The 22,947-nt window shown below is 30.2% G+C and overlaps 2 protein-coding genes across 3 annotated transcripts; both read left to right on the top strand.

Moving 5' to 3' along the window:
* The first annotated feature begins 985 nt into the window (after window positions 1–985).
* On the top strand, window positions 986–10,033 carry LOC145185763 (vigilin-like). The gene is made up of 17 exons (XM_080061771.2): window positions 986–1,208; window positions 3,516–3,851; window positions 4,077–4,496; window positions 4,577–4,822; window positions 4,978–5,154; window positions 5,602–5,712; window positions 5,804–5,902; window positions 6,067–6,285; window positions 6,519–6,956; window positions 7,043–7,231; window positions 7,338–7,589; window positions 7,667–7,823; window positions 7,960–8,255; window positions 8,355–8,655; window positions 8,753–8,925; window positions 9,100–9,312; window positions 9,464–10,033. The coding sequence occupies exons 2-17, from the start codon at window positions 3,552–3,554 to the stop codon at window positions 9,707–9,709; spliced, it is 3,837 nt and encodes a 1,278-aa protein (XP_079917897.2). The 5' UTR covers window positions 986–1,208; window positions 3,516–3,551; the 3' UTR covers window positions 9,710–10,033.
* Window positions 10,034–14,153: 4,120 nt separating this feature from the next.
* LOC145185242 (uncharacterized) lies at window positions 14,154–22,624 on the top strand. 2 transcript variants are annotated; one of them, XM_090097206.1, is made up of 4 exons: window positions 14,154–14,233; window positions 14,539–14,796; window positions 14,943–15,102; window positions 22,465–22,624. In XM_090097206.1, the coding sequence occupies exons 1-4, from the start codon at window positions 14,231–14,233 to the stop codon at window positions 22,491–22,493; spliced, it is 450 nt and encodes a 149-aa protein (XP_089953332.1). In that variant the 5' UTR covers window positions 14,154–14,230; the 3' UTR covers window positions 22,494–22,624. The 2 variants fall into 2 exon arrangements, with proteins under 2 accessions (XP_089953332.1, XP_089953333.1); XM_090097207.1 differs by lacking the exon at window positions 22,465–22,624 and adding an exon at window positions 16,128–18,211.
* Window positions 22,625–22,947: the final 323 nt, after the last annotated feature.

Below are 22,947 nucleotides of genomic sequence, written 5' to 3' on the forward strand. Positions count from 1 at the left end.
TTCCGACCAATGAACGAGCATTCAATAAGAGATTGCTAAGCTGTATAAATATGTATTTTCTGTATTTTCATTTTAGATTTCTGTAAATATTTTGAGTTTAAATTGTATTAAAATGCTTTTGTTAGCAATTAGTTAAAAAAAAAAAAAATGACGTGGCTTTAACTCAAATTTTATTAATTTTAAATTTGAATCCTTTTCGAATACAAAATGGACTGTTTCATTCCTCCTCAAAGAGTTCTACTATTTTTCTCGAAAGAAGTTTATTGTATTTAAATTATAGTTTAGCTTAAACACAACGAACCTCTTTCAGCGAATGATAGCAAGTCCTTTTTTTTTAGTTATTTGTTGTCTTAATGAAATTATAAGTGATATTAATCACCGTTCGTTGTTGCGATCAAAATTAATTTTAATTTAAACTATTTTTATTTTGTAAAATGAAGTACTGTTCAGTTAAGAAAGAGAGCGGTTAATCGCAATGAGGAATGTTTCAATTTGTTTCAAAATATATACCCAGCCGTGATTTTATTTACTTATGATTTCGTGTTTTGATAATTACCTTATTCCACAATTTTCTACTTAAGCTAATACACATGAGAATGGTTATCAAGTTTATTTAGTTTATGTAAGAAATCTAAAACTATATCTCCCATTAAATGAGTCTCGACACTGACATCTTTAATCTCCCTAAAAGACGCGGAAAAAAACTTAAAAAGGTTTTTTTGGTTTTAAAACCTATAAAAACTATGGACATTTTTTTTATTAATAACAAGATAGGAAATAAAGAATGATAATCATGGAGAATGAACTTAGCCGCGGAAATGTTATTTCAGTAAATTGTTATTCGAAAGATCTTCCAAATAATCGTATTAAAAAAACAGCTTTAAAAATATATTGTGGAGGAGATTTTTCTGTCTGCGTGGACACATCGTTAAACGTATGTGCCCGTATAGATATTTGCTTTACTGAAAAGACAAAAATAACACGAGAAAAAAATAAACGCTTTCAATTGGTTGAGAAACAATAGTAAAATGGATTTTTCAACTAAAATGTGATGAGTAAAATCTACCAACAGAACAAGTTTCTTTACGAAGTTCGGAACGCTTATAGTTCTGGATAGAACTTATTTGTAAGCCAAGCTGTGGCAAAAAGCAGTTTTATATAACCCGGATCACCTTTAACGGCAGCAGTTTCCTCTGTTTATTGAACAGGTAAAAAAAAAATTACTTTTTAACTTTGTTGGTTATGGTTTGTTATGTTATGAAAATTCTCTAAAATTTATCTACAAGAAAAAATTTTCTAACGTTGTTTTTGCGCAAAAAAAATTTTTAAAAATACCATAGCATAGTTAAGGATTGTAGCAACCTAATTTCCCCTTTTTGTATTTATTTTATTTGTTTGAGAATCTATTTTGGAATGGATTGATATCAAACAATAATTGTTTTTACTAAATGTTATTAATTATTCAAAGTTTTAGTTTTAAGTGAAATGTGTTGTTTCCTATAAACTTTTTTTTCGCTAAAAAAGTTAAATTCCTTTAAGATAAAGAATCATGTAAGAATAAACTTAATAACAAAAAAAAAAAAAAAATTGACTATTATAAAGTGGAAATGTGAAATAAATTTGTTTTTCATTTTGTTTCCATTTTGCAATACAATGACCTCTAATTAATACAGGGCTGATTTATACTGAACATGTTAAAAGAGAAGTTTTTACACTGTCTAACTGTAACATCATTTTAAGAAGATAGGGGGACAGGGATTGATAAATATTTCTAATTGACAAGTTATCGTATTTTGAGAAAACACTAGCACCTTTTAAAATATTGAGCTGTTTTTTAAAAAAAATAGACTAATAGCTATTTAGAATGGAGATTTTTAAAGTTAAAAATGGAGTATTATATTAAAACATTACATTTTTGACTAATCTTAAACTTTATATATATAAATGGTTAGCAGATGAAAAAATTTATTTGTGGCAAATATATTATTATAGATGTATATAAGCTAGTATTTTATTGAATATATATACAGATTGTTATAGACTGAAGGGGAAAATTGCAACATAGACCCAGATTTCCCCTAGAATTGGTGCATTGGAAGGCTTGTGTTTAGCTCAAAGAAAAAGCCTATACCAGTATGTTTCCAAACTTAGGAGTTTTTCTTACACATCAAATCTATGCAAAATAATATTCTGAAGTGTAGATTTAAAAATATATTTAAAAAAAAACTGTTTTCACAATAAATTATCTTCACTCAAACTTAAAAATGATCAAAACTAGGGCCACATTATTTTTTCCTCCCTCTCCCATCCTATTAATATTTTTAAATAAGTACCGAAAATAAGAACAATTTATAAGTTATGTCAAATTTTATTTTCAACTTTAAACATTCTTTTCAAGTTTATTAAATTTATACCAGTATATAAGTAATTTAATCATATAAAACTTTTCTCTTTTATTTTTAATTTAGAACTAAAAATTTATATATCTTGTGTGTGTGTTGAGATCACTTTTTTTTTCTCCTAAAGAATTTAAAGTTTCAGCCTATACAATGATATATACTGTAATTTTATATCTGTTCAAACTTTTTCCTTTTCTTAATGTTTGTACAATAACTGCTGCTAAACTAATTGTTTATTTTCTTTATTCTCAGACCTTTATTTGCATTTTTTTTACATTGTAGTAAGTAAATGAGTTTTGATATTTGTTAGCAAAAATGAAATATTTTTCCTCTCTTTCACTTTGATAGGTGACTTTTGTTAAATTGAAGATGCTGAATCCACGTTGCTCCATCACTTATAAATTTTTCAGAAAAGGCCTTCAAAGTTTGAAAAAAATGCATTTTTAACCATGTTTGTGGCACTGTGACATCAAAACCATGGCCCTTCTGGTAAAATTTATAAGCTACCCTAGTCAATTTGGACCTTTCTGAATCCAATATGGTATCCAATTTTTTTTTACCACAATATTTTTTCAGGAGAAGCATTTGAAATTTATGTTATGTGAATTTTCAACTATTGCATAACACTGTAGTATCATTGACATGTTTTCCTTGGAAAACCTATTCTTGACTCATGAATTTAACTATACTGAATCCATATATATTTTATCTGATTTTTTTGTATCATACCACTTTTTGTAGATAAAATTTTAAAATTGATGAAGTTTGGATAAGGGGATATAAAGGCTGCACAGTTTAGTAGTAATAAGATTTTTGGTAAAATTGATAAAGACCTAAACCAAAACAAGAAAAAAATGTGAAAACAAAATTGATGAGAAATACACTAAGATATTTAATTCAAATTAATGCAATCATGACAAGGGTAGCTTATAGATTAGTGATAACAAAAATCACATATCAAAAGTTAAGGGAGAATTTGGTGCCAACCTATGTTATTATAAAATAGTGAAATTATTTTTTATTGTCAATATTAATATTCAATAAATTTTTAGTGGAGCTGCTAGACTTGACTGAGTATTACTTAATATTCAATATTCATATTCAATAAATTTTTAGTGGAGCTGCTAGACTTGACTGAATAGGACAAGATTTATGGATATGGAATCATTAATGTTAAATGGTTCAATATCAAACCTTCCTACAACCAATGGTTATATAAATGGGACATGTTCACCAGATGATACAATTGATCTGAGCAAAGATGACCAACCTGATTCTCAACTTCAAAAACCTGGGTCAAGTCCTCCAACATATGCTGATGCTTTTCCCCCTCTAAGTTCAGCTCCTAAATCCAGTGCAGATGCCAATAAATCAGCCTGGGTTGTAAAAAACTCAAATAAACCAAAACAAGCAGAAAATTTCCGACCTATTTTATCATCAACTGCAACACAGGTGTGTTTTACTTAGTTTGTTTATAGAAATTTTTCTCTACTCGTTGAATTTGTCAAATGTGTTGAGTTAAAAATTCTATTAAGCATTTTTGTTGTTGTTGCTGTTGTTTTTATTTATAAAAAAAAATTGGTATGTTTTTTACATTTAAAAGGTATTTCGTGTTTTTAAAAGATTTATTTTTAATATTTAAAAATACATTTGGGTATTGTTTGATTGCCTATATAGGTGTTTAAAATTCCATACGAGGAACGTAAGTTCAAAAGTACCAGTCCGATTGTTGGGGATGCTGACAGGCAAAATGAATTGATTCGTGATATAATGCAGAAAACTGGTACTACAATTGAAGTTAGTGTTAATAAAGACCAATGTTTGACAGTAATGGTAACAGGTAAGCGAGAGGCAACTGCACAGGCAAAGAGATTTATTGTAGCAGGTCTGCAAACTCAAGCAAGCATTGAGATTGAAATCCCTAAGGAACATCATGGTTTTGTTCTTGGAAAAGGTGGTAAAAAGCTCCAAGAACTTGAGTTGATGACTCAAACAAAAATAACTATTCCTCGAGACTCTAAGATAATTCGAATTGTGGGCACAAAGGAAGGTATTGATAGAGCCAAACATGAAATTCAACTAATATCAGATGAACAAGTAAGCACTCAATGTAAACTTTTAGAGCCTCAATTCTTATAGTAGAAAATTTTGTTTGTTTAATGTAACATTATTTTTAGGCAAAGCTTGCATTTGAACGCCTAAATATTCCCAAGATATACCATCCATTTATCCAAGGACCTGACAATGAGAAGATGAAGGAAATTGCATCTATTACTGGTGCTCGAATCAATATTCCACCTCCTTCAGTAAATAAAGATGAACTTACTGTTGCTGGAGATAAAGAAGCAGTTCAACAAGCTGTTAAAATGATCATGGACATTTATAAGCGTCGAGAGAAGCTTTGTAAGACAGTTTCTGTAGAGGTGTGTTTTTATACCAATGATTTTCTAATATAGAATAAAATCATGACACTTCATAGTTTTAAGTTACTTTTTTAAATTTAAAAACAAATATTTATTAACAAAATTAAAAACATTGCTTTTTATATAATTTGTAATTAAGTGAAGGTTATTTATAGGTTAAAAAAAACCAGCATCGCTATGTTATTGGACCAAAAGGATCAGGAATTCAAGATATTTTACGTGCCACTGGAGTTTCTGTTGAAATTCCCTCCTCTGATAGTGATAATGAGACAATCACTCTTCGTGGTGATGGAGATAAACTAGGAAATGCACTTACAATGGTTTATGAAAAGGTATTAAAACTTTTTTTAATCTTGATTCTTATTTCCTATAAAGGTATTACTTATCAAAACTTAATCATGAAGGGATGGGATTATAATGGTTAGCAGTCATAAAATTTAGGTGTAAAGTTTTATTTTAAATTTGAAAAATAATTTTACAAGCTTTAAAGAATATTATGTATTGTAAATAATATGATTTATGTTTGATGGGTCAAAGAAATTCATAATTTAATCTGAAAAGTTTGAATATAGTTAAAAATACTGTATTAAAAAAAAAAAAAGAGTAGCAAAACAAAAAATTAGTAAAAAAAGATAGAGTATGTCTCTAAAATCTGTGTAAATTTAATGTGTTGAATATAAGGTAAATTTAGTTGCTTGATTATATTTTTAAATGGGTATTAAAGTAACAAGAATTTAAAAAAAAAAAAAAATGCTAGTACTTTCATGTTTATTTTTTAGGCAAACAGTTGTATTACCACTGAATTACATGCACCAAAATGGCTTCATCGGTTTATTATTGGCAGAAAAGGAGAAAACATTAAAAAGATTACACAGGATTTAGACAATAAAGTAAGCTTTAAGTCGGCAAACTTATATCATGTATTTAAAGAAGCATTATAATTAAGATGTTAAAATGTTTGTTAATATAAAATCTTTTTAGGTGCATATAGAATTTGCAGACGATAAAATACTTATTGAAGGCCATCCTAATGAAGTTAATGTTGCTGAAAATTTACTTGAGTTATCTCTGAATGAGCTGGTAAATACTCAAATTTAGACTTATAATATCTTCAATTATTGAAATACTTTCATATACAAAATAAAAGATTATAGTATTTTGCAATGAACAATTCAATTTAATTAATAGAAAAAAAAAAATTAATTAATAAAATTTTATTAATAGAAAAAAAACATTAATTTCAGAAAAACACCATGTCATTTGCTGACATTCAAGTGGACCAAAAATGGCATCGTCATATAATTGGTAAAAAAGGTGCAAATATAAGTAAGATTAAAAATGAGACTGGAACCTCCATTAATATCCCATTGGATAATAAAAAATCCAATATTATCCATATAGAAGGTAGTCCACAGGGTGTAGCTGCAGCAAAAGAGGAAATCCTTGAGATGGCTGCAAAAATGGTTTGTTTTTATTTATTTTTTTAATCAAGCAGTTAAAGGGACTAAATGCACTAAACAGTATCTAAAAAAAGCTGAGAAACTACTTTGCAAGAGATATCCAATAATGAACTATTATTGGCCACTTTTTTTTTTTCAATCAATCTTTTGTGCATTTCTAATATTCTGTGAATAAAGTAGCTAGGTAAATTTTAATGTTATTCTTTAAACTTTTTTTTTTTTTTTTCTTTTTAAAGGATAATGAAAAATTTAAAGATATTATTATTGAACAAAGACTTCACAAAAATATTATTGGCCAGAAAGGTGAAAATATAAGTGCAATTCATGAAAAGTTTCCTGATGTTCAAATATCATTTCCTGAGACTGGTAAAAAAAGTGACATTGTAACACTTCGAGGACCTAAAGAAGAAGTTGATAAATGCTATAACTACATGAAAAAACTTGTACAAGATGTCATTGCTTCCAGCTATCAATGTGAAGTGCCTATCATAAAGCGCTTTCATGGTAACATTATTGGTCGCAATGGTGCCAACATAAAGAAAATTAAAGAAGAGACAAATACAGTTATTGAAATTCCTCCTGTTACAAGTAACAGTGATGTTATTACTGTTACTGGATATAAAGAGCAAGTGGAAAAGGCTAAAAAAATGATTTTAGCAATCCAAAATGAGCTTGTGAGTATTTTGTTTAAGAGATATAAAAAAAGCTTATAAAGTTTGATTTATTTTTTTAAACATATTTTTGTATATTATTCATTTAGGCAAATGTAGTATCTGTTGAACTAAAAGTTCCTCAAAAACTTCACATGTCCATGATAGGACAAGGGGGGAAACTCATTCAAAGTATAATGACTGAGTGCGGTGATGTTAATATTCGTTTTCCTTCGGAAGATGCTAAAAGTGATATTATTGTTATTCGTGGTGCTAAAGATGATGTTGAAAAAGCTGAGGTATTTTTAAATTTCATGAGGAAGTGGGCAAGTTATATCTTTTTAAAATTTATAACATTTGAGGCTAGGATATTGGATTAATCTATGTCATCAATTAATATTTTAGATTCAGTTAAAAAAACTTGCAGAAGAACGCCAAGAAAATAGTTACACAGCAGAAGTCACTGCAAAACCAGAACATCACAGATTCCTGATAGGTAAAGGAGGTTTGAATATTCGAAAGGTTCGTGAAAAAACAGGTGCTCGTATTATTTTCCCAACAAAAAGTGATGAAAACAAAGAACTCATTACTATCATTGGAACAAAAGAAGGGGTTGAAGAAGCCAAAACAGACCTTTTGAACAAAATTAAGGATTTGGTAAGTTTTCTTTTTCAGTTTTGTTTTATCTTTTTACCATGTAAGCAAAATCCACAAAAACTTATTGGTTTCTTTAGAATAATATTGTTGAAGGTGAAGTATTAATTGACCCAAAGCACCATCGACATTTAATTGCAAGACGAGCTCAAGTTCTTCGTGACATAGCTGATGAATTTGGAGGGGTTACTGTAAGCCTACCTAAGGCAGCTGATTCAAACAAGGTTTCTTTGAAAGGTAGTTTTTTTATATCATACAAATTATTAGTTACTAGGATACAGTTCCAATTTATTTTTCTGTCCTCTTCAAGAATTACTTTATTAAAAGTGAGTTTAGCCAAATTAAATTAATTGAAAAAAAAAATTTATCTTAGGTGCAAAGGAGTGTGTTGAAGGTGCTAAACAAAGACTTTTGGAGATTGTAAATGATTTGGAATCTATGATTGAAAAGGAATGCATTATTCCACACATTCATCATAGAGCTGTTTTAGGTAATAAAGGCAAAAATGTTCAAGAACTTGCTGCAAAATTTGGCGTTCAGATTAAATTTCCTGAACGTCAATCATCAAATAACGAAGCGAACTCAATAGAAACCGAAGACAGTAAGCTTGATGTAATCTTAATCAGTGGAAAGAAAGATGATGTTGAGGAAGCATACAATGCTCTTCAGGTTGGTTTAACTAAAGCTAAAGAGTTACTGTTAAGTTACTTTAAAGTGTTCTTTTAACATTTTACATTTTGGCAACAATTTTTCTTGCTTTGAATTTAGGCTCTGGTGCCTATTTCAGAAACAATCAATATTCCATTTAAAAATCACTGCTTCATTATTGGAGCAAAGGGTGCTAATATTCGAAAAATGATGGATGAATATGATGTAAATATAGCAGTACCATCTGCTGATCTTCGAGATGAACATATAGTTATAACAGGACCACCAGCAAATGTGAAAAATGCAATTGATGCTCTCAACAAACGTAATGCTGAAATTGAATCTGAAAATGAAGACAGAAAGCTCAGGCAGTTTGAGATGGTGGTTAATGTTCCAAATGCTTATCATTCCAAATTAATAGGTAATTTGTAACTGCAAATCATTTTAAACTCTTTTTAAATGTTTAGCAATGCAGATTCACAATTAAATGCTCTACTATTTTGTATACTTATTGCTAGGCCGCAAAGGAGCAATGATACAAAAATTAAGAGATGAATATGGTGTTAATATACGTGTTCCAAAAGCAGCTAATTCTACTAATGATGAAGAAGCCAATCAGATATACTTAACTGGCTATGAAGAAAAGTGTATTAAAGCTAAAGAAGCCATAGAGTCTATCATCAAGGAAATGGTAAGTTAGACTGCATTACAGAAATTACTTCTGTAAACAGATTTGCAGAAATATCACAAAATTATAATTCTACCACTTGCTGATAAATTTTAGTTTTTAGTTTTTCTTCACATACATTTAATTGTTTTTTAATTGTTTCTTCACATACATTTATTTAATTGTTTTTATTTACAGCAAGATCAAGTTTCGCTAGAGGTCATGATTGATAATCGCATTCACAGCCGTATAATAGGGCAGAAAGGTCGTAGTGTGAGAAAAATTATGGAGAAATTTAAAGTTGATATTCGCTTTCCTCGACAAGATAATCCAAATCTGGTCGTAATTTCAGGAGACGAAGAGTCTTGTGAAGCTTGCAAAGAGCATTTACAACTACTTGAAGAGGAATATGTGAGATGTTTTATTTTGCAAAAAATGAATTGTTTGTTAAATGTGTGATAAAGTCTATGGCACACTAATACAATAGATTTGTTCAAAACAATGTTGTTGATTGATTGACATGAACATCTACACATCTTTATTTATATTTTTTTTTTCAAAGATGGATACTGTACGTGAACGTGAAGAGGAAAAAGATTTGATGGCTTCATATATCGCTCCACGTCGCGGTGAAAGACCTGTTGAGCAAGAAGGTTATGTTGTGAAGGGTGCGCCTTGGGAGCCTCATGCCAGTGCTCCCCAACCGAAAGAGTATGCCGCGGATGCAGTTAGTGACTTTCCTACGCTTACTGCAATTGTTGCAGGTGGTCAACATGGTAAAGCCTGGGGGCCTTGGGGAAGTCATTAAAATGTCTTCAATTTAAATGCTTAAGTCACAATTAAATTATGATTTTATAAAATATGCTCTTAATTGTAATAAAATTTATCTCAGTTAATTTTTCTTGATATTAATTTTCCATTTTCTTTTTTCTTACTGTCTTTTCTTTGTGAATTTCTGTCTTTTTTTTTTTTTTTTTTTTTGGTTTATTGCTTTATGATATTTTCCATTCTTAAGGTTTTGTGACAAGTAAAGGAATTTCATACAAAATTGTAAATGGTTACGAACTTTGACTTTGTAGAGTTTCCGCCATGCGGAATTAAAATGAATTATTTGATACAATTTTTCTCCCGAGTTACTTTCTTTTTTCTCTCTCTTAAAATTTTAATCTCGTATTCACACATGAAAATACTCAATTTTTTTTTTTTAATAAAAAATTTTTTTGAAATCTTTTTGAAAGTCTTTTAAAAATCTTTGAAAATTTAGAGAAATTAGTGTATTTTCATGCGTGTGTACACAAGACCACCCAGCTAAGTTGATTTTTACTTAAAGCGTATTCGCCGCCATGGCCTTAAATAACTTTAGGTTTCTAAAGTTTCTATGACATGAAGTGGTCTTGTGTACTCAGAAAAATATTCTACCGAATCAGATAAAACCTGAGTTTTCATTAAACAATGCGTTAGGTAACGAAACATTCAAAATATGGCTTGTTGAACTTAGTAAAACAAAAATAGAATTGATTACGATGTAATTTCACTGAAGGTTAGTGCTAAAGCTTTATAAAACGTAGATAATGAAGAAAATGTAAGTTTAAGGTAATACATTTCAAAATCTTTAATATACAACTTTTTGAAATAATTTGAAGGGTAAAATTTCCTCGCTTATCCAAGTTTTTAAACAAAGAAAAATACTCAATCCAAAATCTCAAGATGGGGCAGTTGAACACTTCTGAAACATCTGAAAAGATTCCATACTCACGTAGGTGTTACATTAGTCTCATGAACTAAATACAATTACTTCTAAAGACTAGACAAATCAGATTCCACCAGCTGCAAATGTCAGTTGGACATAATAGACAATTTTTCATGAACTAAATGACATTAGAACTTAGAAGTTGTACAATACTTCCATATAAGTATAATATATAAATCCTGAAAATTTGATTGTAACTGCAGAATTTAATCTTAAGATTCATTCATCAATCATTCTGGGTAATTTTCTTATTTATATTTTAAAATTTGGTAAGCGAGGCTTTTTTTTTTTCTCTTCAAATTATTTCAAGAAGTTGTATAATTTAGTTTTTGATATGTAATACATCAAATTTGCATTTTGCTCATTGATTATCATTTGTTATTAAAGCTTTACCACCACCTTAATGAATGTTTAAATAACATTTTACCAACTTGTGAAATGGATTTAATAATTCGCTATTTTAACAGTATGACTAATGAGTTTAAAACCCATTTTTATGTTTCCATTCAAATTTTTTATTGTTAAAAAACTTAATGATATCCTAAAAAGTTACATGACAATAAACTATTTAAAGTTATGGGCGGACCAATCTGAAATTATTTGAGTTGAGTTGTTTTAAGAAAGAGATCAAAACAAGAAGCAACAGTTGATTGGTATTAGTTTTTATGGGTTTTGATGTCCAAGATTGGTACAGAAAAAGACTTAAAAAATATTCATAAAGATGCATTTGAAATTTTTTATGCGTCACTTGCAAGAAGTGAAGACTTTACTTGTAATGGATTTTCTGTCTACAATCTGTTTTTCTGCTAACAACTACGAAACACTATTCGTCATTTTTTGTCACTCAACAATTAAAGTTTCGCTGAAGTTATTGGTACCTACCATGGCCCATTGACTTATTTAAAAGTTTTAAATAGCTTAACTTCTACTTAAGCTATATTTAGAGTTGCCTTCTTTACAGCATCAGTAACTAATTACTTTGTATTTAATTTAATTGTTTACCTTTTTCAATTTCTGGGAAAAATTTTTAGACAGATATTTTTAGGTAGATAGAGTACAAGGTTGTTACGGAATGACTTGTTGATTGTTGGAAAAATATTTAGAAGATTTGTTGTTTAAGAAACTTCCAAAATCAAGTCCGTCATAAAGTTATGAAAATCTTTATGCTGCTGTTTTCTGTGGTCACGTTAAGCGTTTTTTTTTGTTAAATTTCCCTAGTTCATAATGTCCACAAGAAAAAAAATTGAATTTTCTCAACAGCAAAAAAAGTTATTCTTGTTAATCATATAATTCATAATGTGAATACAATGTCATTTGAAAATAGTTTGAAAGTAAATACAGTTTGATTTAAATACTTCGTACTTCAAAAAATCCTTCTTTTGCCTTGATTTGCACTTTATGTAAAACGTATAACATTATGTTAAACATATTCTTTACGTCAATTTTTTAAGCAAATTAATTTCAATTTATTTACACGAAACTCTTTGTATTTCCAAAAAAGACCAGAGTTTGATTTTGATAGTTGATCCCATAACAACATAATGGAGTTAAAATCCGAATTTTAGGGCAGCCATTCCAAATTCTTCCTTCTTATTCGTATCAATTTTCTCTGCACAGCTACCAAGAGCGCTTAGGATCGTTATCTTCCTGAAATACGAATTCTTGTTGAACTAAACATGTTCTTAATGCCAGTGCATTTAACTCTAGAATGACAAGAGCTTAATATCCCAACCTTTTGTGGCCACGTCTTGCAATTCTTTTTCCACTTTTGTAGTTGTGATTCACAGTCGTCGTTGTGTTTTTCTTTAAGTTATTTTCTGAATACACTGAAAGACTCCTTTGAAGACTTTCAACTTATGTGCAATGTTTCTCTATGATTCACATAAAAAAGATGTTTATTTCTTTTTAAAAGTAATAACCACTTTTTCTCCTCGTGTCTCAAGGATAAAATAGCTAACACCAATTCGGATAAAGCTGCAATCCATTCGAACATTTGAAAAAAAATTTAATTCCATTTTAAAGTTTGTAATTTTTTTATGTCTTGTCTCGTGATTTGAAAATGTCTCTCAAAAACTGAGCCACACTTTAGAGTGGCTAAGTTACTTCCCACAAAATATCAGCCATTTCACGGATGGCTTCTAGCTTATAACATTTTCAAAGTATTAATTCAGAATCATTCGTTCTTCTTTGCTGTTCCCTTAATTGACAAGTTGAGATAGTTTGACGCTGTTATAAATGCATGCCTTGGCAATACACTTGATGGAAGCATGTGCGAGTTCGTCAAATTTCGTGAGTGAGTTTTTCGAGTTTAAAAATTTTGTTCGACTTCTTCAATAAAAGTCTATTAAATAGTAAAGTTCATCTAATAATTCAGTTTTTAGTTTGTCAATATTCATTTTTATTTAAATATTTTGAAGGGTGTTAAATTTTGAAACCTTTCCTCTGACAATTTCAAGTGCAGCTTATAAATTAAGTATTTACTTTAGAGAGTAGGATTTCCCATTCCATCTTGTACAACTTTTCTGTAGTCCAATTTTAGAAAACCGTTTATCTCTTTCATTAAGCAAGTATATTATGAGCATGAGCAGCCAATAGAGAACACTTCAGTTTGTAATAACTCTTAAAAAGCTGCTTTAGTGCTTGCCGTTTTATCTTCTTTTGCCCTTCTCTATGATTTTCTCGTCCCTTATTTGATCATTTTTCTTGTAAAGTTTTTGTTGAAGATTTTCCGGATTAGTGAATAAAGATATTATGGATGAAGGTATGAGATCAAGTTAAGTCTTATAAGTTTTTTTTGCACCTTTTTCGCCCGTCTCTTTGTGAATTATAACTCGATAAGCTTATAAATAATATAAAAGGAAAATTATGAATAAAAAAGTCTAACTATAAATGACGACTACAATAAAGACAAATATCCTGTTAAAATTTTACAACCGTATTCAATATCATCAATGTTTTTCGCTTTGTAGTTTTCTCATACACTCACACACGCATGACTTGTTATTTAAAATTTGTAATAAAAATAATGTAACAATTTTAAACAAGTAGCAATTCTGTAGTGGTCATTTCGAAAAAAATTTCGAATTGAGATTCGGCATTTCTATTAAGCCTTTGAGCATGTAAATGATTTTAAAACTTTTTTGAAAAGTTTAAAAATTTGCCTATAACAAGTGGTTTTATAATTATTAAACTTTTACATTTTTATGAACTATTATAAGAATTTTTATTCTCGCTACTTCTTATTTACAACAATTTTATCAGCATAGTTTAATTTGCCATGAAAAAATACAAGACGAGGCTAAACTTGTCTCGTATGGTATGGTCTCGTATAGCTCGCCTTGTATTGCACCGTATCAAAAGTACAAAAAATCTTCCCTTGCACCTTAAGGTAGTAATATTTTTTTAAAAATGAATTTAAAAATTGAAAATAAAATTTTAAATTAAATGTAAAAATTTTTCTCCCAGCTAAGTAAATATGTTTCCTCAGCTTTTGCAACGTTTTCAGCTGTCTATCGGTTTTACACAGCATGAAAACGCAAAAAAAGTATACCCAAACTATCTCTACTGAAAACTTTTGCAATGGTAAGTTGATGTCTTAGTTTTTTATTTCAAACAATTTTTAGTGATGCAGATACTTATTTTACCTATACAACATGCCTTTTCTTAAAATAGAATTCAGGAACATTTGACATCACAATAACCATTTTTTCTTTTAGATAATTTTTTAGTAATAAATAAAAAAACTCCAACAACTATGCGGATTACAATCTACCATAGTTAATGAAAATCCAGTCTATCATTGTGATAGAAATACTAGGCAAAGTACTTCTTATAATTTAAATAAAGCTAGACGTGTTATGACGTTTTGGCTTATTTCAATTTTGTAGACGAATTTTTCTCCTGAGGAATTGACTAGTTTTCAGGGCGTGTTTAACAATTTCGACGAAAATGACGACGGTCGAATAACATTAAACGAAGCTGTGCACGCGCTTCGATTAATTGGGTTTAGTCCTTCAGTTGGAGAAGTGCAAGAAATGTTCACTGAAAAAGAAAGCTTGCATAAGAAATCGTTAGATTTTCCTCACTTCGTACAAATTCTTGAAAGGAAAATGAAACCCGCAGATTGCACTGAAGATCTTATCAAAGTAAGTTTCTTTCACAACTCCACCACCATTGTTATCGTTGCCACCATTTTCACCACCACCGCTAGTATTATTGTATTTTTTTTTTCATTTAATGTAATGCGTTATTTATACATTTGCTCTTTTACTTAAAATTTCATTATTTAAAGGCATTTGAAACGTTGGATCCAAAGCACACAGGATTTTTGCGTGCGGATGACCTGTACAACATGATAACAAGTCTTAATGACGTAAAAATATCTTCAGAGGAAGTAGCTGAAATGCTGAAGGAAGCTGATGTTAAAGGAAACGGAGTTATCAACTACCGAGGTTGCTTTTTACTTTTAACATTTTTAATACAGTCGAGCTGTATCTAAACACATCTAATAGCTTAATCAGGCTTTTTCATTCAAATCAAATTTCATTTTTCATTTTTTTGATTCAGCATCATTTTTCTCTTAATTAAAATAAGGATAAAAGTTTTTGTAAAAAAACCTACTCAATAAAATTATACTATAGTTATACAGTTGACTCTCGATAAGTTAAATACATAGCTCTCGGTATCTCAAACTTTTTTTCCGGTCTCTTGGACATTACCCTTTCATTAAGCCCAAATCCTCTCGATATCTCAAACGTTTTGATTTCTCAAACATTATTTTCTGTCCCCAGGCCTATTTTCTCTCGTTCTCTTAAACTTTTCCCCAAACATTCAGAAGTTTTATAAAGGATTTTAGCATTTTTTTGAATGTTTTGATAACATTTCTTTTTTAAAATTCGAATTTTTTATAAGTATTCCTTTAAAAGATTAATCGGTTGTTTCTATCAAACGAGAAAACATGCCGTGCATTAAACAAAAACTTACAAACAAATCTATAATAGAAAAATGTAAGACATTAAAAGACCTGGAGAAAAAGATGTCTAAAAAAGAGGTAACCCAAAAGCATGGTACCCTAAAGAATACAATATAAGCCTGGGCTAAGAATAAAGATAGGTTATTGAATCCCGGGAAAAAAAAGGCAAAAAATCGAAACGGAAGAAACCTCTTAATGATTTCAAAAACGTAGACAAGGCCATATTCAAGGTGGTTCGTCGCAAAAAGAAGTCAACAAGTACCAAAATTAATGGTATCATACTAAAAGAAAAACATTACAATCTAGAGAAGCATGTGGAGAGTTGAAATTTAAAGGATTTGACTTTTGGTTGCGTAATTGGAAAAAAAGATTTTTGTTCCATTTAACCAAACCTTTTTTTAAATCTGATTTGATTTAATATTTTATTTGATACACATGCACTAGCAATGAATTTCTAGAACGTGTGACCAAGTTCAAATTCAATTTTTCTGTTCTTATTTTTAGGAATGGCATTAGCTTTAAATTGACAAACCATATAACCGTGAAACTATACTTCCAACGTTTCTCTCAAGTAACAAACTTGAAAACATTTTCAACGCTGATGAGTTTGAGTTATTTTACCAGTACCTCCCGAACAAAATGTACCATCTATCACAACAGAAATATTCCCGGTGAAAAATAGTAAACTAAGACTAACATGCATTGCAACAGGAAGTACAACGGGGAAAAATTAACCATGTTTGTTATCGGCAAATTCAAAACCCCATGATGTTTTAAACAAACAACTCCCTTGCACTTATCGAAATAAGATACAGTATCGGACAAAACATGGTGGACAAACTCAAATTTAGAACAAAAGTTGATCAAAAACTAAAAAAAACTAGTAAAACAATTGAACATATTATTTTTTATGTAGTTTATTATGTTGTTAACAAAACTTAAAACTTTTGAATCATACTAAAAATCACTAAAAAAGTTTTAAAACACATTTTCCCTAACAAACTACATTTTTCTTTGGACAAAACAAGGTGGACATTCAAAAAATCGACTGAAAATTCAAAAAAATTCAAAAATTAACTTATTATTTTTCAAAAAACTTCAAAAGTTGACTTAATATTTGGTAGGACCTCCTTTACTTTTAATTACTTCTTTCATTCTTCGGGGCATAGACGCAATTAATGAGTCAACAATTCTCATATCAATCTCTCGCCAGGCCTTCTCGATTTGTTCAAATAATTCCTCACTGGTCTTCACATTTGCACGCTCAATCTTATTGTCAATTTTTTCCCACAAATTTTCTATGGGATTCAAGTCAGGGCTTTGTGCAGGCCACTCCATTATGGTGATATTCTTGTCCTTGAACCATTGTTTTACAATTTTTGACGTATGTTTGGGATCATTATCCTGTTGAAAAATCCATTTTAGGGGCATCTCCCATTCAGCATGTGGTAACATAACATCTTCCATTATATCTTTGTAAACAAAGCGGTCCATAATTCCATTAATTTTGTGAATAGGACCAGTTCCTAGTGCTGAGAAACATCCCCAAACCATAGCAGACGTTCCATGCTTAACACTCTTCTTGGTATATTTAGTATTGAATCTGGTGTTCTTTGGTCTCCAGACTCGCTTCTTGCCGTCGCTTCCAAAAAGGTTATATTTTGATTCATCACTAAAAAGTATGTTTTTCCACTGGTCTACAGTCCAATTTTGGTGTGCTTTGGCAAACGCAAGTCTTAGCTTTCTATTTTTAAAGGAAGTTAGCGGTTTCTTGGCAGGCATTCGAGAAAACAATTTTTGCTTCGTTAGCTCTTCGTCGCACAGTGCGATTAGAGATTTGTAGTTCAAGTTTTTCGGTTAATTTTGTGGATGACAAAAATGGATCTTTTTTAAGCTCTTTAACAATTATTCGATCTAGTCTTTGTGTTGTTTTTCTTGGACGTCCGCCCCGATGGTTTGTTTTATAGCAGTCACGAGATCCAAATGATTTGACAGTTTTGCTTACAGTCGATTTAGCTATATTATATTTTCTACAAATTTCAGCTTGACGTTTTCCGCTTTTAAAATCTTTAATAATATTTTCACGTAAAACACTTCCTAATTTGTCGTAAGCCATTTTAAGTTGCAATTTTTGCAAAATTTACCCCATATATCACGAGTTAAATCTATTTTTAGTTTAATTGAAAAAATAATTGGCCAGACGTTCCAAAATCTATTTATTATTTTAGAGTAATGTTAGGATAAAAGTGAAAACAAAAGAATGCGGTAAATTGAATAAAGACAATGAAATCTTATAAAAAAAGCTTCGTTTTGATTTGTCCACCTTGTTTTGTCCAAGGAAAAATGTAGTTTGTTGAGAAAAATGTGTTATAAATTTTTTTTGTGATTCTTAGTATGATTCAAACGTTTTAAATTTTGTTAAGAACATAATAAACTATTTAAAAATTAATATGTACAATTGTTTTACTAGTTCTTTTTAGTTTTTGATTAACTTTTGTTCTAAATTTGAGTTTGTCCACCATGTTTTGTCCGATACTGTATGAAGTTAGATGACCGGCGACTTTTTTTACAGAATAAATAAAGAAGCATGACACTTCTTTTTTTTTGCTTAGATTAGGAAAGTAGTGCTACTGGTGGAAAACTGTCTTTCCCATATACACATTTAAAGGAGTGAACAACATCAACCTGATATTTCTCCTCCCAAGCACCACATCTATCCTAGCACCACATCTGTCTTTTATCCAATCAGATCAATGAGTAATGCGAAGCCTTAAAGCTTATTATAGTTGAAAACTTGTGCACCTGTGAATCAAGACTGTAAAATAAATAGGAAATCCTGCCAAAAACTTATATCCTTCAAGCAATCAAAAATCTTGTTTCTTCTTGGAATGTTGTGTCAAAGAAGTCTATTGTGAATTGCTTTAAGAAGCCTGGTAGATGACAGAAATTACTGATAATGATCCGGTCAAATCCTTGACACAAGAGCTTGACCGTTTGCGAAAATTAGATCCTAGTGCCGTCTATGCAACCTAAAATACTTTATAGTATTTTAGGTTGCATAGCAAAGCACTGAAAACACAAGCACTGAAACTTAAAGACTTTGAAGCAACGCTATTTGATTTCCAAACTTGTAGCCTGGTTATTATTGGTTTTTTTGTCAGAAAGAAAATGAAAAGTTTTCAGCAGAATTCAAGTGATTTTCCCTATTTTTAACCCATTTCTCAAAACCTTAAAAGTTTCCCCCAATCCCCAGAGAGAAGTATCGAGAGTCAATTGTAATTGTAAAAGTAACAGAGTCTGCTTACAAAAAACTAACAAGCAAGACATCAATATACACTGCAGGCCAAAATTTTCCGGATACTTGATATTTTTATATAAAAAAGCTAAAATCTATCCTGTATCATTAAATTAATCAATAATATTAATCTATAATACTCAAACTTACTAATTTTAAGTGTTTATGTAAGTTTGAGGTCAGTAATTGGGGATTAGATTCAAAAAAATTTTTAAATTTTATAATTCGACTACTTAATTAAAAAATGGGTAAAAAACCTTCTATAGTGGTTGCAAAACGTTCTGAAATAATTACATTACACAAAGAAAGTTATTCAATTCATAAAATTTGCAAAAAATTACAAGTTGCCAGAAATACTGTACAAGATACCATCAAACGATGGAAAGAAACAGGGATTTTTGAAGACAAAAAAAGATCTGGTAGACCACGGAAGACAACAAAAGCAGAAGATAATAGTATAATATTGATGAGTAAAAAAAATCGAAGACTTACGGCCCCGGAAATAACTTCAGGCTTTAATAGGAGTTATTCAAAATCTGTTTCATTAACCACTACGAAACGACGTCTTAGACAAGCAGGGATTTCTGGCCGTATAGCAGTCAGGAAACCGTTGCTACGGATTGGAACTAAAAAGAAAAGGTTACAATGGGCTATAGGCCACCAAAATTGGACAGAAGAAGACTGGGGAAGAGTACTATGGACCGACGAGTCCAAATTTGAACTGTTTGGGCAAAGACGTAGAATTTACATCAGAAGAACAACAAAAGAAAAAATGATCCTAGAGTGTTTAGTGCCGACAATCAAGCATGGTGGTGGGTCAGTTATGGTATGGGGATGTTTTTTTTCAGCTGGTGTAGGTGACCTAGTTAAAATTGAGGGTATTATGAAAAAAGAACAATATAAAACAGTTCTAGAAAAGAATGCTATACCTTCTGGTTTAAGAAAAAATGGTCGTGATTTTGTTTTGACGCAGGACAACGACCCTAAACACACCTCAAAATTATGTAAGAACTATGTAAAGGAACAAGAGGATAATGGTGTCCTCAAAAACATGACCTGGCCGGCCTAATCACCAGATTTGTACCCAATAGAGTTACAGTGGGAAGAATTGGACAGAATGGTCAGATAAAAATGCCCAACATCCAAAGAGCACCTGTTGCAGATATTATAAGAATCCTGGTTATCAATTACACCCGAAATAATAAATAGGATGCCACAGATCGCAAAAAAAGTGATAAAAACTCGTGGGTTATTTTTTGACGAAAAGACAGTTTAATAATAATAGTGTTGTTAGTATTTTTTTTATTTCATTTTTTGTCTTTTTTTTTTTTTTCTTAAAAAGTAACTATATGTATCTTTTATAAAATAAAGTGGTTTTCATAAATTTAGACGCACTCAATTTTTTTTACATATATGTAAGAAAATGCTTAAAATAAAAATAAAATAAAAGTGCTACCGCTATGTTTGATATATAAATTAGTAGCGGAAGTGAAACTCTATTATAAAGTACCTTAATTTTTTTTTACAGGATGTTTATTACTCATTTTATACAAACTAACACAAAAAAATTAATTGATAAGCTTGATTTTATTTTATTCATAAATTTAGACGCACAATCAAAAAAGTCTTATACCTTGTTAGTTGATAGTTAATTAGTAGTTTTTTCCCCATATTTCTCATTAATAAGCCTAAATTAATTGATTTTGTCAAAAAACCTTATATAAATATAACTTACCTGGAATTAGTTAATCATTATTTAATAAGTAAACAAAAGTTAAGTTAGTTTTGCACTAAAAAGACGCGAAAAATGGGTAAAAGACGTATCACTCAAGCTGAAAGATGGCAAATTATTGCTCACATCAAAGAAGGAACCAAAAGTAATAGAGAAATCGCCAGGTTAATTGGAGTCTCTGGGAAATGCGTTCGGACAACGAAGCAAAACTTTCTTCACACTGGTGGTGCCAGCCAGAAAGCGAGGCCAGGTAGACCCTTGTAAACCACCAGAAAGGACGATAGTGCCTTTTTTAGAGCTGTCAGAGCTAATCCAAGAATTAGTTACAAAGAATTGAACATAGAATTCAATACAACGCGAAATACATCTATTTCTAAAAGCACAGTCCGTCGAATACTTATCAAATACAAGATTGGAGTCTACTCTGCTTTGAAGAAACCGCTCTTGCGTCCATATGATAAACAAAGGAGACTAAAAGGTGTCGTGAAAGAAGGTATTGGACAATAGAACAATGGAAAAACATTACGTGGAGTGATGAGAGTAACTTTGAGCTTATCAATCGCAAATCTAACATAACAGTCAAAAGAATGGCTCACGAAAAGTATTACGCCAGGTACATTAGACCGACTGTACAAAGTGGAGGAGGCTCGATAGGAATCTGGTCATGCTTCAATTACAAAGGTGTTGGTATGTGCCAAACATAAACCGGAAGAATCAACTCCAGAATATACGTAGAAGTACTGGAAAACAAACTCCACCAATTGACCTGTTTATGCTCAATGATAAACCATGGAAACTTCAACAAGATGGCGCTACTGCACATACTGCATACTATACAAAGGAGTGGTTCAACGATAATAATATCAAGACAACACCGTGGCCTCCATACTCACCTGATTTGAACCCAATTGAAAACATTTGGGCTTGGATTGACCATGAATTGGCAAAGGTTCAAATTTCCACATTGGCAAGCTGAAGGACTTCCTTAAGGAGACCTGGTATAGGGTCCCAGAAGCGATGTACAAAAATCTTGTTGAGTCTATGCCTAGAAGAGTTCTTAGTTGTATTAAAGCAAAAGGCGGATACACAAAATAGTGATTGGTTCATAAATTACGCCTCCTAATGTATCGTGCGTCTAAATTTATGAACAATTTTTTTTGTCTTATTTTTTTAATACCATGTAGTTGTACCTAAGTATTACTTAGTGTTTGTATTTTTTTTTTGTAAATTTTTTTAAATTTTGTATTCTGTATGTATTTATCAAATAAATAGAAAAAAAACTAATCCGAAATCTTTTTTCGTTATTGTTTTATTGTTAAAAAACTAAAAATTTAAATTCTCCAATATGAGTGCGTCTAAATTTATGAAAACAAATGTAAATATGATATTTGAATTTTTTTGAAATAATAATGGGAGTTTTAATTAAAAAATTAAACAAAATCCAAGTCTCCAGAAACATTTGGCCTGCAGTGTACCTTTGTTATAATTTTGATCGTTATCTTCTCTTTTAATAAAACTTTTACGATGATTTGTGGAAGTATTTTAACACTTATATTTTAGTGTGTGACCATACCGAAGTTTTAAAAACAATTTACTAGAAAATTTAACCACATACAAACTCCTACATTTTGGGTTATTTTCTAATAATCTTTTTTTCAAAATTTATATGTACTCTAACTATTATTGTATTGCATTTACCATGCACATCCATTAAGACACATTTATAATTGCTATACATATGATTTTCTTAAACTTTCAACATGATTTTCTTAAACTTTAAACTTTTGACATGATTTTCTTAAACTTTCTTATAGAATTTGCCAAAAAGCTGGGGACGCCATAAATGAGATTGCTGCATCAACTTTTTTTTTTTTCAAAGCATTAATTCCTGTTTCCTAAATGTTTACGTCTTTTGCTGCTTTTTTTAGAATCATTAAGCAATTGTTCACTGTAATCAAAAGCAAAAAGATTTCGTTTGTAACTCTTAAAATAATTACTTTTTATCAAAACCTTTAGACGCTTCTAAAAACTAGTTCGAAAATTTTTTATTTCGTGCAATTTTTTTTTTTCCATAAAAATTTTTAACGTAATGTAAGTTTATTTTGATGTTGCATTTTAAAGAGCTCCGGCAAACAACGTAGCCAATAAAATTTTGCGCAAGAATTTTTCTTAAATGGGTTCGTAATGGTCCTCTTAGAGCTATTTTCCAATGAAACGAAAAATGGCTGATATAGATTAAATTTTTCACTTGAAGGATGGAAATAAATGGGAAGAATAACAATAATAACAATCAAGTC

The sequence above is a fragment of the Hydra viridissima genome, unplaced genomic scaffold, assembly GCF_058129835.1.
Source record: "Hydra viridissima isolate aposymbiotic clone 2 unplaced genomic scaffold, HvirCarnegie_v1 scaffold_9, whole genome shotgun sequence".
Taxonomy (NCBI): Eukaryota; Metazoa; Cnidaria; class Hydrozoa; order Anthoathecata; family Hydridae; genus Hydra; species Hydra viridissima.

Excerpts from the sequence above, each read along its gene's own strand:
- LOC145185763 (XM_080061771.2), top strand. The coding sequence starts at position 3,552 with ATGGATATGGAATCATTAATGTTAAATGGTTCAATATCAAACCTTCCT. Across the intron at positions 5,155-5,601 it reads TTACAATGGTTTATGAAAAG|GCAAACAGTTGTATTACCAC; the intron begins GTATTAAAACTT and ends TTTATTTTTTAG. Across the intron at positions 9,313-9,463 it reads AACTACTTGAAGAGGAATAT|ATGGATACTGTACGTGAACG; the intron begins GTGAGATGTTTT and ends TTTTTTTCAAAG.
- LOC145185242 (XM_090097206.1), top strand. Across the intron at positions 14,797-14,942 it reads GCACTGAAGATCTTATCAAA|GCATTTGAAACGTTGGATCC; the intron begins GTAAGTTTCTTT and ends CATTATTTAAAG. Across the intron at positions 15,103-22,464 it reads CGGAGTTATCAACTACCGAG|AATTTGCCAAAAAGCTGGGG; the intron begins GTTGCTTTTTAC and ends ACTTTCTTATAG.